Genomic DNA, 15,157 nt, shown 5'->3' with positions numbered 1-15,157 from the left:
TTCATTTATAGCAGGTTTTCTTTCCTGAAGTTGGACAGAGCAAAGTTTCAAACATCATGGTCTTGTGACTGAAGTGACCTGTCCTCAGCTATGTTTTGACACAACATTTGCATCATCTAAGCATTGTGCAGAAGCTATTAAAATGACAGAATGTTAGGTTATATCGTAAAAACAAGTGAATATTAATCAAGGGATGTAATGCTCAGCTGCGGTGGGTTGGCACCCTGCCCAGGATTGGTTCCTGCCTTCTGCCCTGTGTTGGCTGGGATTGGCTCCAGCAGACCCCCGTGACCCTGTATTCGGATTCAACGGGTTAGAAAATGGATGGATGGATGAATGGATGTAATGCTCAGACCATATAATGCACTAGTGAGACGACATCTGGAGTCTGGTATGCAGTTTTGATCACCGCCATGCTAAAAGAAAGACATAGCAGGACTTGAAGCTGTGAAGTGGATAACAACCAGGTGAATCTCAGTACTTAAGGACATACTCAGAAAATTAAACCAATTTAGTCTTGAGCAAAAGAAACTGCGTGGGGACCTAATCCAGGTCTTCAGAATCCTAGCAGAATTCTTTCAGCTTAAGGATGAATCAAGTACTTAAGGACACCATTGGGAATTAAGGTGAAGCGCATTTAGGAATAAAGCTAGGAAGCATTTCTTTATGCAATGAGTTGTGTGAATGTGGAACAAACTACCAAGATATGTAGTTTAAGTAGAACCCTTGTCAAGCTTTAAATAAGTGGATAAGTTATTAGGACAGCTTGGCTATTAGACATGCATGCCTGATGAACGGAATGGTCTCCTCTCATTTGTCAAAGTTCTTATGTTCTTGTATCTGGTGATCCTGGTAAAAATTGGGGTGTGGTATTGTACCACTGGTGCACTGAGTCACCAATATAACATCTGAGAAATCCTGGCTTCACTGATATCTATTGTGATCTTGCCACTTACATGTCACAAAAAATGATGTAGTCCCCAAAGCATAAGCCAGATCTGCCCTGATACATAACGCCTGGACCAAAATATCAGGCCTCACATTCTCAGACCACCCAAGACCTAATATCTAGTTGAAGGCATATGGCCTGCATGGGCCTAAAACCATGGCAAATGCTTAAAAAATTCAAGAACAAAATCACAGACAGGAGAAGAGGGAAAACTGTATAACCGCAGACTGACAAAAAAGTATAGTGGTAACAGCAGCTTCTTCACTTATACTGCTGGGTGCAGTTCCCAAGCTGCATAATCAGGTGGAGCCACCTCTTTGGACTTCACATACAGGAAACAGGAGAGATAACAAAAGATACTAATAAATAACAGCATAAAACATGTTAACCCAAACAATAATCAATATGCAGAGTACAACGGATAACATTATTCATAAAGTAAGTGCATAACAAGATGATCAGTGTCTTAAGTTCTCTTTGTGTAATGGTGATGATGATTGTTATTATTATTCATTTATTCTTGTCCTAATGCTGCCTGTAGAGACCTGTGCTTACTGGATCCTGAATTAGTTGTAGGCAAGTTTTGGAAATTGACAGATGGATGCAATAATTCTTGTCAGCTCTTTTCAGTCTTTGAAATAACAAAATACCTTACCTTCTCACAGCAGGCCAGTGGTCCCCATTATTATTATTATTATTATTATTATTATTATTATTAAGTAATTTTTATGCATGTGAAACTTGTGGGTTTTAAGTGTTACCTTTAGAATTGCTAAGTCAGGCAGACTGCCTAGGCTGATGGTGCTGATATCCTCAATCCCAATGACTCCAACTTGAATTAAACAAAACTCTGGACATTTTGTCAGCATTAAACGGTCAGCAAGTCCCCAATGCATTGCTATTACAAAGGTAGCCTTGTTTATTTTGAGCTTATAAAATATTTTAAACCATTTACTTCCTTTACCTTAAGGGGTGAAGAAAAGCAGCAAAGTGAAAAGCTGTGCATATGTAAAATGTCAGACTGGAGCTTATCTTTGCCTTGTAATTTTGTTATTCTAGTTAATAAATTAACCTAACATTCAAACTTTTGGATAAAATTCACATAGAGATGGTGAGAAAATGCAAATGTCATAAACAATAAGGAGTCCATCATTCAAACCCAACTGTGATGCAGCAGTACCAACCCCTGTCCAATCTGTAAGCCCATTATTATTATTAACAGATATCCATGATTTCCTCCATTTTGGTTGTGTTAGCAGTATTTCTTCACCTCATAGAGCTTTTAAAGCTCATTCCATTGACAGATTTGATTTACAGGTGGGTACACAAGCCTGGGAGCACCATCATCTTTATAAACATTATGGTGTACACAAAGACTACTGCGTCACTTTTGCTGGACCTGATAAAAGACATATTAGCCTTACACCATTGCATAATCGCTCACAGATCCCTTCCATAAAAGTTACCATTCCAGAGTTTCAACTGTCTTTTCTGCTTTGTGCATTCAGACCATCCATCAAAATGTTCAGTTCATGACAAGCACTGTATCTCCTGTAGGCGCACACTCAATGCTTTTTTATCGTCATCTCAAGTGCATTTGTTGGCACCCAGGCCTCGTGATTATCATCTTGGTGAACGGATATCATCTGCTTGTGCACTCTCTTGTATGTTAAAATGACTTTAGCTGTCCCTTTTCTTTCACTCCATATTTATGCTTCTTTCAACAAATGTCTTCCTCAGTTGTGACCTTTCCACTGTCTGTCTGCCCAACGTCATTCAGGCCAAGCACTGCTAGATGGTAGTTCTCTGGCACTTGTGCCAGCTGTCCTGTTGTGTATGATATACTGCCATTCTAGTTAAGTAATTGGCAGCTGAGAACTGCTGCATGCGTGTCCTGACCTCTTTTTATCTTTGACCAGCACAAATCCTTTCTGTTTTTTTAAATTCTTTGTTGATGACATCACTTGTCACCTTTACGACTTTTTGAGTCAACTCATCGAGGATCTTCTGTGCTGCTTTTATTAAGGATTTTGTTTTTTCAGGAATGCAATGTGGAATTCTCCTTGATAAATCTGAGGCTGGCATGAGAAACTTGCAGACAATTTGCATTTCAGTGATGTGGCATATGGATAATGCCATAGGGTACACAGGGAGACCAGTGGCAGACATACTGGCGAATACTGTAAACTGTGTCAGACATCTCCAATAATGGACCTGACAGTTTGACAGTCATTGTTATCAACCAATAAACTGTAAAGTGAGCCTCTGACATCATAAAGCTGGGACTGTGCGCACAACTTCACATCCTTTAAGAAGGTTGTTAAACATGTCCTTACCTTACAAATTTAAATGATTTTTTTTCGTCCAGGTTCAGCAGAGGTTCATTCATTTTCATAAAAAATTGCAGAATGCAGAATTGTTTTTTTTTCCTTTGAAAAAGGGAATATACATGTCTTTTCCTGGAGTCCCTACTTTGTGATGTAAATCTGATAAGCTGAAAGTAAATCAACTTTGGTGGGATTCCGGGAGAAGCAAACCCAGCAACATCTAACTCAAAATTACCTGGAATAGAGCAGATAAGATGCATCTGAAGCTTACAAGAACATATAAGGGTTAACAATCCACCATTAGGAGATCCATCCATCCACCCATCCATTATCCAACCCGCTATATCCTAACTACAGGGTCACAGGGGTCTGCTGGAGCCAGTCCCAGCCAGCACAGGGCGTAAGGCAGGAAACAAACCCCCAGGCAGGGCGCCAGTCCACCGCAGGGCACACACACCCACATCAAGCACACACTAGGGCCAATTTAGAATCGCCAATGCACCTAACCTGCATGTCTTTGGACTGTCTGAGAAAACCGGAGCACCTGGAGGAAACCCATGCACACATGTGAACCCAGGTCTCCTAACTGTGAGGCAGCAGCACTACCCACTACACCACCATGCCGCCCCCATTAGGAGATTCAGGAGTTTAAACCATAGAGAAAACTATACAGTTTACTGAATCCTGGACTTCCACTCCAGGACTGGTTCTTGATTTTCCTCCATTGTTGCTGGGATGATGGAGTACAGTTCCCTTTGATATTGTGCTGGAAATGAAGTTCACTAACTGAATGGATCATTACAGAGTCCTCCATAAAAACCCCAGCTGAGGCAGCTTCTGCATGGAGCTTGCACATTTTTCCTGTGTGTTTGTGGGGCCTTCTCAGGGTACTCCAATCTTTCCCAAAAACACGTATGCCATGTTAGTGTGGCTAGCCTCATGCAGGATAAGCTTCCTTCTTACACCTGATGTTTCCAGGGTGGACCACCAGCTACACCGTAAATGATACAATCATGATGGAAAGCTGAAGGTTGGAATGAGCAACAAGTATTTTTTGTATTCCTGTTGTTTTAGTTGGTATCGAATATCATGTCTTCGTACAAATTTTGTTTTGTTAATAGCTTATGAAAATGTAGGTAAATGTGTACTGATGTATCCACTTGAGCGATTTGGTCACATAAACAGAATGAACCGGCAGATGGTAATGATGGAGAAGGAGAGCGAGCGAGCGAGAGAGAGAGAGAGAGAGAGGTGGGGGTGGAGAGAAAAGAAAGAGCATCGCTCGTGGGTAAAAGTAGGAGGAAGTTCTGCAAAGCCCCAGCCTGCTTTCAAAAACAACTCTGCAGAGCAGCTTGGAGGCACGCTGTGTGCGCCTGAGTGACTTGGGGAGTGTGTGCTTCGTCACAGAGCGCTTTGTGTAGTTGTACAGAAAAAAAAAAAGTTTGCCACAAAAAAGGGAAGAGCGGCGTATGCAAATCGCAGAAAGCGTGGGGATGACTAGCTTGACTGCGAGTGCTGGGTGCTCTCCTGATTGCGACAAGAACCCGACTGACAACCTCTCTGCCTCTGAAGGCCCGCGGCGTCGCAACTCCGGGGTGGCTGCAGGTGACACGGGAGCCGAACCTGTTCGTGGAGAGGTCAGCGTGCTCCAGCTCCGTGCCCTCTTCGAGGCGCGCAACACTGAACCCCGGCACTGCTCTCCTCACTCTCGCGGCAAGCACATGCCCAAGGAACGCCGACGGTCCTCCCGAGAGAGCACCCAGTCCGGGTGGTCTCAGAAGGAGCGCCGGAGCAGCCGTAAGTTGTCTGACACCTGTAACGGTGTGCTTCCCTCTGATGAGCCAAACAGGGCGCAGGCAGCAACGAGGGAAGGACGCAAGCAGGACCAGCTGCAGTGCGTCCCGCAGGTGACCATCACACCGGAGGGAGGCGGCAGCCCTCGGGAAATGATCGTGGACTTGGACGAGGTGAACGGTCCCCTACGGAGAAGACTGTCCAACTCATCTCTGTCCTCTACGGGCTCTTCGACAGTCTTGGACGAGTCTGAGGATGACATCTTGAGCGACAACGAGACGAAGAGCAAAGGCATCGTGACTCTCGAGACCTCGGAAGACCTAACAGTCGTAAGTATTTCGTGGCGGCTGTCGAAATAGCATTGGCCAGTAAAAGTGGGAATTCTGGTGGAAGGTCGAGGTGGGGCTCGAGTTCTAGCGTGGCCAGCCCGAACCTGTTGATGTAAAAAAACTAAAAATAGGACTGAGCGATAAAGGGAGAGGGAGAGAGAGTTGGTGACAACAGTGTGCATGCCGGGGATTACAAGTTGAAGGCAAGAGGAGACCTGATAGACCCTCCAAACTTGCCATAAATCGTCAAAAGTGAAAGGAAGGAAATGCGAAAGAAAATTAAACAAAAGCGGGATATAATACATCTTGAGAAACAACAAGCAGATATACTCAAAGTTACCAGGCTCCTTATATAGCGCCCCTTGCAGTATATCATCTCAGAGCTCTCTGCAGAGTAATTCAAGTTTAAGTGATCAAAACCCCAAAGAACACAAAGCCATCTAATACAAACGTACTGAATTTACCCATCTATAGAGTGCCTATCTGTCCAGTGGAATGCCTTATCTATCTATCTATCTATCTATCTATCTATCTATCTATCTATCTATCTATCTATCTATCTATCTATCCAATAGATTGCTTGTGATATCTGTCTAATGGAATGCCTTTCATATCTTCGTAATATAGTGCCTTTCCTTTCTATCCTTAAGTGCATAGTCTATGTAGTGGGGAGATGCAGAAGAAGACATACTGTATTTCATAATCAACCCAACACAAGTAATTGTTGACAGAATAAATAGGGTTTTTCTAATAATGGGACACAGTGACCTGCAGGAAAGAGTCAATTTCCTTGAAGTGAAGGATGGAGCACAACTAAAACAGATGTTAACTTTCTATAGCAAAGAAGTAAAAGTATGCTATATATTGGGCATTCCATCCAGGGATAACTCCCCACTTTGTGCTTGTTGGAATAGCACGATATCGGGCTCCTCTTCAACCTTACACTTGAACTGTTTTAAAAAAAAAAAACATCGATGGATGGATGCCTAATGTATACTCCTGAGTTTTCATTCTCAGGTGGATCCTGTCTTGTGCCATTTCCTAGTGCAGATTGCAGCTCCCTGTGACCATATACTGTATATCCATTACATGAACTTTCACAGTAGCTGGCTAAACGACAGCTACTGTATGCTGGCATCTTGTCCTGGGTTGGTTCCTGCCTTGTGCTTGTTTTAACTGGTAAAATCTGCATCTCACAAGGACCCTGAACAATCTGTGGTTGAAGTACATGCCTAGTTACTTTTTAGGGTACATCCAGATTAGATGTTGTTTTACATTTGTGAATAACTAGTCAACCATGCAAGATACACTAATGGAAATGGTAGCTTTTATTATAACTCTGTTTTCCTCCAGAAGTGTGGTCTCACAGGTAAAGGGGTCCAGGTGCAGTGTTTCAGCCTGTCTATGCACATTTTGCATGTTCTCCTCACCATGTGGCTTTCTTCTGGGTGATATCATTTTTTCCCAGATCCTGGAGTGTACACTATAAGTTAACTGGCAGCTCCATTTTGGCTTTATTTGGATGAGTGCATGCGTGAGCATTTAGATAGATAGATAGATAGATAGATAGATAGATAGATAGATAGATAGATAGATAGATACTTTATTAATCCCAAGGGGAAATTTACTAGGGTAGTGTGGCATCCAGTCCAGAGATGGTCCTTGCCTTGCATCCAGTCTTAGTAGAAAAGGCTTTTGCTTCCTGTGAATCTGAGATAGAACAACTGGATTCAGAAAATGACCAGATGTGAGTATCATCATTAGGCCGTATGGCTTCAGACAGGGAAGTGTTACTGCTACATTGACCTTTTCCATGGGGTTGACGCCTTTAGTATTGAGTTTTCATGTTCCTTCCTCCCTTTTACCTGATACCATTATTAGTTTCTGGTGTCTAAATAGTAGAAAAGGCTCATTCAAAAATGGATGGATGGATGGATGTATTATTATTAGACGTCATGTTGGTCCTCATTTCTGTAACTTGTGTGTTGCATTTATGTTCATCTGTGTTTGCATTTTTTTTCCCCTCAGTACAAAGACCCACTGATAGAATAACTGCTGACTTCAAACTGTTGATACATACTCGAGTGTGCGTTTTGAAGCATTGGCTTTGTCCCCTGGATTACGTCTGGATGTGCAGACACAGCTGCTGACATAGACATCTGCAACCGTAAAATATGCTTGAAAATGGAATTGGATGGTTACTGTAAATACAGAATCACTAACGAGCATGAGAAATATTTTATGTCATAATTAAGAATTTTGCAAAAATGGAAAATGTTGACTAAGCAGTAGTCTGATTTATTTTTATACTTGTGCAAATCTGCCACGTTGACTATTTCTTTGAGTTTCTGTTCTTAATGTATACAGCGCCTTTTGTAGTGAGTTCAGATTTATTTCCAACACCTTACAGAGCAAATAGCAAAGCTATCATTGTGTCTGTTAATAAACATAACTTATGGCGTGAAGCTTTTAGTTACAAACTTACAAGAGCTGTTTGAACACAGCAGTGTTACTCACACAGCACTACAAGTGCGTTTGTATTTATTTGTATTCCATTGAGTTCTTTTTTTTGGGAGAGTCAGCGCCCCACCTTAGTTTCTATAGCTCACTGAGTCACCTTATATCTTATGTTTGCCTGTCTATTCAGATTTGCCAGTTTGTTGTCACAAAATGAGTCTAGATGGCTCATAGCTTTGTCCTTGCATTAGAAACAAAGACACTCTGTCAGCCACCTTCATCCTCCTCCTTCCTGGTTTTACCTTAAGTAAGTTTGTAGTAGGGCGGCACACAAGTAACCATCGATGTCTTAACAGTTCCTGGATTTCAGTTCTCAGCCTGGCCAGTGTCTGTGTGGTGCTTTTGTGTTCTCCCAGTTCTTTCCTACATCCTGTATATACAGTATACAAATATCCCAGGCTGATTAGTGATAAGGAGAGCGTATTACCAGTGATGGACTGGAATCCCATCCAAGGTTAATGTTAGCATTCCTCCTGATGCAATGAACAATGTACAGTAGGTTCACAAAACAGGTGAATGGATGAGTTTGAAGTTGTGGCCAGATCTTGTGAATGTGCCAGAAAACGCAAGCTTGAACTGACATCCACAAAGCTCTTGGTCCAGCAATAAAGCTATTGGGAAATCGGAAGGGAAACATAGGAAATGAACAGTGATGAATTCAAAGAGTACTGTACTTGTGACACATTTGTCACCTTGTTGTATTTGAGTTACAGGTGACTAAGGATCCATCCAGGCATTATGTTTATTTGTTTCGTTAGTCCAAATTGGCTTATAAGTCACAAATCTGATGACGAAGTACTCCCCTTATGACTCACCTAAAGTCCTGCAGTGATTCAGTGGTTGGGGCAATCCAACATCTTAAAACACCTGGACACCTGCAGTAGCAGCATAGCCTAGTAAGTCTAAGAGGCAAGCAGAAAGTACTAATAACAAAGTGAATTTACAAAGGCTGGGAAAGAATTGAATTCAGGGTCTGCCTTTACTTAAACCAGGCAAGCCATCACAGCAACCATGAAAACCATTTTGCCTTTTGCTAGAGCTTAACAGATGTATTCCAGATGGTGTCTGTCTCCTTTGTGATACTTTTAACTGAGGCTTAGCAAAACAGTTCACCATGTTGTGTTGTGTTGGTTGAAGAATATGTGGCACCAAGGGCTCTCACATAAGCAGGTGACTTGTGACTTTGTGAGGGTGCCAAGTGAGAAGACCATTTTTGGTTCCTTCACATGCCTATCTGTGTGCAAGGAAGCCTTAAGCCCGGGCAGTTTATTTTCAAAAATCATATGTAATGTCAAACCTGTCTGACTGGATATCTTGCGTGACTTACTCCATTCTGAAAGAAAAAAAAAGGAATTGCACTGAAAAGAAAAAGTAATTAAAAACTTTAAAGCTTTTTTTTTTATTTATTAAGGAAGCCTTTAGACGACACCTGCAACATCATTTTAAGTCTGCAGGGCCTAGTTGTATAATCACTGGAGTGTAAATCCTAAGATGGCTGGTTCAGTCTCCTCTGTCTCACTGTGTTGCCTCTGAGCAAGTCACTCAGCAGATCTGTACTCAAGTGGACTGGCTAATGCTGCAGCCTCGCAGCTCCATAGATCAAGGTCAGGTCACAGCCTGGTCATGGCTTCTGTGGAGTCTGTCTGAACTCCTGTGACTGTGTGCAAAGGTGTACTAGGTGACTCTAAACTTGGCTCAAGAACAGTGAGTGCACCCTGCGATGGAATGGCTCCCATTTCTGCCTTGAGCATGTCCTTGATGGCTTAGATTCTGATACCCACTACCCTGACATAACTTCATCTGTCTGTTTACTGAAGTTGCTTACCTAATTTTAGAGTCTGGGCATCGTAGCCTCTCCCGGCAAGAATGGGTGCAGGTCAGGAGTGTGTACTGTTCCTGTATAACTGTTAAACAGTTAAAAATCCTAGAATGTTGGTGACTACGGAAAAGCACTGTGCAGAGGAGAGGTTGTTAAGAACATGTCAAAATGAGACTCAGACTGGCATGTCAGACATGTCGTGACAGTGCACACTTTTTCTTGCCAGTATTTTTTCAGTTTAGCGTACTTGAGGGCGGACTACATTAAATGACGTGCACCAACTTGCCACTGGGATTGAGACCATCTCTGCTATGAATAAGTGAATTTGCAATCTGTGCCAACCTGTTAATTTGACCACTGAAGTCTTATTTTATAATCGTCAACAAAAGAAGGAGAGAGGGAGAGTGAGAACTCTACATTCAAACAGAATGAATGCAAAATTCACACAGGCAATTATATATTCCATTTACATTGCTCGATTTAGCTAAGCCCTCCAATCCAAAATGAATTTTAAATCTCAAGCATATACATTAGTGGGCCCTCCAGTGGACTGGCCATCCAGGGTTTGTTCCCACCTTGTTTCAGGTGCTGCTAGGTTGCGCTCTGGTATCCTGCAGGCCTGAATTGGCTTAAGCAGTACAGATAATGTATGCATGTGGGGAAGTGGATGGAACAATTGCTTGTATTTCAGTGCTTGGAACATTGGCAGGTGAAGTGACTCACTCCGGTCACACAGTGAGTCAGTGGTGGGATTTAAACCAGCAGTCCTGTGCTGTGTAAACCAGCATCCGAACTAGTGGAACACACAATTGTAATGGAATAACAGATATGGCAGTTCAGTTTAATATGTCGTTAATACAAGCTGTTACGTTGGAGTGAGGCCTGTAATTAGGATATATTAATATTAATTGTTAATATTAATGCAAGAAAGAATGTGATCTGCTGGTCTGTTCCATACAGTTTTCAGCTCTGCCAGCCAGTGTCAATCCCATCCACTAAATCAGGGGTGCCCAATGCGTCGATCGCGATCGACTAGTAGATCGGAAAGGGAGTGCAGGTAGATCGCGTTGCATTCAAAAAAAATTTTTATTAAATGGTCTTATCATATATCTTCCCTATTCATTTGCCACTAGATTGACATTCAGGGCAGCCAGTCTGAGATCTCTTTTCTTCTAACACACTGGTCATCCCGCACGCACGATCAAACGCACGAGGTACTGCAAAACTCCAGCTATCTAAGTGATCTAGTTAGCCTTCCAATTTATATCGACTAAAGAAGGGATTTAAAAAAAAAATTGTTGTTTATGGGCTGGATGTGGAATTGGAAGAGGATTTTTTTCTCACAATGTCACAGTTGAAGTGCGTTTGTCTGATCTGTCAATCTATCATTGCTATACCAAAGAAGGAAAATGTGGAAAGGCACTTTCGAACTGTTCATAAAAATTATGAAACTGACTTCCTTCCGAAAAGCGATCTGAGAAAGAGAAAGGAGAGAGAACGAAAAACGGAGTTGAGACGCAATGGTAGGCGTGTGCGCAACTGGACAGCATACGCTACGGAGCACATTGAAAATTGTCTGTCAGACTTTATCTAATGGAAAAAAGTAGCGATTCGAGTGTTGCCCAATGTAACGGAGTAACAGTAGCGTTTTTTCTTCACAAATGTACTCAAGTAAAAATAAAAAGTATGGTGCAGTAAAACTACTCTTGGAAGTACAATTTTTTTAAAAAGTTACTCAAGTAAATGTAACGGAGTAAATGTAACTCGTTACTACCCACCTCTGATACTCAGTATATATATATATATATACTGTCAGAGATGGCTGGGGTGGCGACCTGGCCGGGACGCCTAGGAAGACCGGAAGAGGGCTTATGCCTTCCCCAGACCATGTGGGGGCGACCGCCCTAGTTCTTTTGGGGGCCACCGCCAGGGGGCGCTCCCATGCCTTTGGAGCCCTGGACCTCAGCACTTCTGCCACACCTGGAAGTGTTGGGGGGAAGAAGACTGGGGACACCCGGAGTGCTTTCGGGGTATGCAGCCGGCACTTCGGCCACACGGGGGCGTGTCGGTGGGAGATTGCCGGGAAGCACCTGGAGTACATCCGGGTGTGTATAAAAGGGGCCACCTCCCTTCATACGATGGTGAGAGTTGGGAGTGGAGTGGACTAAGCAGGAGAAGGGAGATGAGGCGGTCCGAAGAGAAAGTGAGGCATTATTGTGGCCAGGACTTTGTGGGGACTTTTGGGTTGTGTGCACTTTAATAATTGTAAATAATGTATAATAAACGTGTGTGTGGTGAAACCAACGTGTCTGCCTGTCTGTGGCTGGGCCAGTCTCCACAATATATATATATATATATATATAGCATTTTTAATGTAGGTAGATCATTTTGACCTGGTCATTTTAAAAGTGCACTAAACCATGGCAGATACATTACCACTACAATGAAACAAATAACCCCACTAGCCCAAACACACACACACGATCTAGCAACTCAGGGCATTAGAAACTACAGTCCAAATGCTGCCTTCATTTAGGAGTCAAGTAAAATGTCTGTGATGACTCAGTCGTCGTGGGGATTAGAAAATGTTAGATGCTGAAATGTTAGCATTGAACAATAAACCATATGTGTGATTAAATTAAATGAGGAAGATTGATTCCTGCCACACAAAACTTCAAATCACAAGTGCATAGTTTTCTCTGCTATAGATTGGCATTTCTTCCATGACTAGTCCTGCCAGGATAGGCTATGGTTTCCTGCTGGAATAAAAGGATTTAAAAAATAAATGAATAAGTCTGAAATGTGAACATGGTGGCTCGGTAGTTAGTGCTGATCCTTCAAAGCTCCAGGTCCCAAATAATAAGAGGAATAATAATAATATATTCTATTTGAAATAGTCTTTCTTAATACTCATCGGCTTTGTACTTGTGTGTAGTACAATGACAAATAACATCAATACATATTTGTTGTGAGGATCCGTTTATGTTAGGTAGTTTGAAATGGCTTGTCTTACAATGTGTTTAACCTAATTTGTAGGTTTATGTGTGCATGTTATATTCATTATAAAATGTATAATTTGTTCTTTATCTGTACAATTGTTACTGTTCTATGGGCATGTCTTTAGTGAAGGGTGCTCTACAAAAATAAGCTGAATTGTAGTTAAAGTGAAAGGCAGACTCAGAAAAGAGAAATCACATTACAGATGATACAAACAGCACAAAACGCCTGTCGGCAGATGGATGTCTTTATGCTACTTTTACAAATGGCAGCGATTGGAGAAAGACGAATGTCAAAATGTGAAGAGAAAGAGATTGCCACAGCTTGTGAGCAGAGGTGCTAAGTGCTTTGTCACTCTAGGCCTCATATTCAATATCAACGGACAGTGAGTAATAACTTCTTAGATGATCGCAGATTGCAACACTTAGAAAAAAAGAAACAGGACGTTGGAAAGATGGATAAGGCAAGCAGCATAGCAAACAGGTGGACACGGATTCTGTACACTGCCTGTTCAATGTCTGTGCGGAATTTAAATATTTTGCCAGCGTTTTATGTGTTTTGTTTTTTTTTTTTTTTGTGTGGGTGTTTGTATTAGTGTTCCCTGTGGACAACAGAAGGGTTGGCTGCCTTGTGTCCAGCACTACCATGATAGGCTCCAGCCTCACGTGACCAAACAGGTTAAGAAAATGGATGGATGGAAACATTTAAAAGACGCCCAGATGTTTCTTTTAAGGGCCTCACTTCTGCTGAGTTAAAGCCATATCTCAGGAATTGTTCGTTAGGTCAGGACTGACTGTGAGCTGAAAGATTTCACAATCTTTAAGATACACTTTGATCTTCCGGCATTGCACTGGGGGCTTAAACATGAAAGGTGCGAACGGCGTGCATTCCTGACAGGGCAGAGCAATGTGCTCATAACCCTTGACATTTCACCAAGAATGTGTTTCAAGTACGATGGAGCAAGCCGTTGTTCTTAACAATTAAAACAAAGACAGTTTGTGAACATTCAGTGTTGCAGGCCACTGCTGGTCTTTACTTAAGGACGTTCAAACCCTGTGCTAATACAACACGTCAGATTTCTGACACCTCTCAAGATTTTTGGCCAATGGCACCGTTGAATAACAGCATCATAATGTCTTGTGACAGAGCATATTTCTTTATGCATTGGCACGTCTTTGCCCACCTGACTATTTTAGTGGCTTAAAATGACGCTCATTTCGGCCAGAATGTGAGTGTGACATTTGTACTTTGCAACAAACGAAAATGAATTTCCACAAAAGTCTGTTTTTTTGGATCTGCACTTAATTTGTGTCAACAACTCCATTCGTCTAGCTAGCCCTATACCTATTTTTTGTCACCTACCCTCTCTCAGGCAAGGCAGGTGGCACACAGTGACATTCAGGGCTCAATAGCTTGTGGTTGATGATTTGCATACTTTAGTTGCACAACAGTCTGGAAAAAGATTAAAGAGGTAGTGTTTTGATTTTGTTTATCGCAGACATTCTCTCAGGCATCGAAGTGTGCAAATACTTTTACATACAGTAGGAAAACTCAGAGGGCAAGGGAGTGTCAGCCCCGACTCCTGTACATTCTGGTGGGCCACCACAGTCCTTACTGGATTTGGCCTGAGCATTTACAAAATTTCAAGCAGGGTAACGGTGAAGTGAAGGAATCATTGTGTTTAACATGCTTAGTGGGTACCGGCTGTCCACGATGACACACGTGTCCTTAGGTATGTGTGCTTCAATGCAGTGAATCTGTGAAGTGGGGCATAAGATACTATTGGAAATGCAGCATTTGAAATAGGAAAAATGTAGTCTCAGATCACTGTGGAATGCAGGACGTGAAATAAAGATCAGAGGGTGGAATCACTCTGGAAAATCAGGGAATAAAAGCATTAAGTAATTCGGACCCTGATATTTTACTGAAATAAGAATGTAATGAAGGAATTAGGAAATCAAACTTCTGCAATCTCACTGCAAAAGAAGGGAATAACTGAATTAAGAAAATCAGAACTTGGGTATCCTGGAAATGCAGGGAATACAGGAATTAAGCCAACCGTGTAGTAGTGGAGGAAATAAAGAACATTAATGGAAGCAGAGGGAAGATTTTAACAAGAAATTGGACCTAAAGGAATTAAGGAAACCAGAGCCTGTGATAACACTGGGAATAAAAAGCACTAAGACAGGTGAGAGTAGAATTGAAAAGCAAATTAAGTGCATAATACTTAAATCAGTGCCTGGAATCACACTGGAAATGCAATGAGTAAAGGAATTATGGAAATCAAAGCCTGAAATACAACTGGAGAAAAGGGAATAAAGAAATTTAAAGAAATCAAAGCCTGGGGTCATAATGGAAATGCAGCAAATGAAGAAAATTTAAAGCTGAAATCCCATTGGAAAAGAAGGGAATAAAGAGATTAAAA

The 15,157-nt window shown here is 41.9% G+C and overlaps 1 protein-coding gene across 1 annotated transcript in view; it reads left to right on the top strand.

Moving 5' to 3' along the window:
• Window positions 1-4,589: 4,589 nt before the first annotated feature.
• itpka (inositol-trisphosphate 3-kinase A) overlaps window positions 4,590-15,157 on the top strand; it is a 50,137-nt gene continuing 39,569 nt past the window's right edge. Inside the window, exon 1 of the mRNA XM_039741473.1 lies at window positions 4,590-5,399. Coding sequence (XP_039597407.1) covers window positions 4,746-5,399 — 654 coding nt within the window. The 5' untranslated portion in view covers window positions 4,590-4,745. The remainder of the gene's footprint in view (window positions 5,400-15,157) is intronic.

This window comes from Polypterus senegalus, chromosome 18 (assembly GCF_016835505.1).
Source record: "Polypterus senegalus isolate Bchr_013 chromosome 18, ASM1683550v1, whole genome shotgun sequence".
Taxonomy (NCBI): domain Eukaryota; kingdom Metazoa; phylum Chordata; class Cladistia; order Polypteriformes; family Polypteridae; genus Polypterus; species Polypterus senegalus.
The sequence above is the reverse complement of the archived record's forward strand: the minus strand, read 5'-3'. Positions and strand labels throughout refer to the sequence as shown.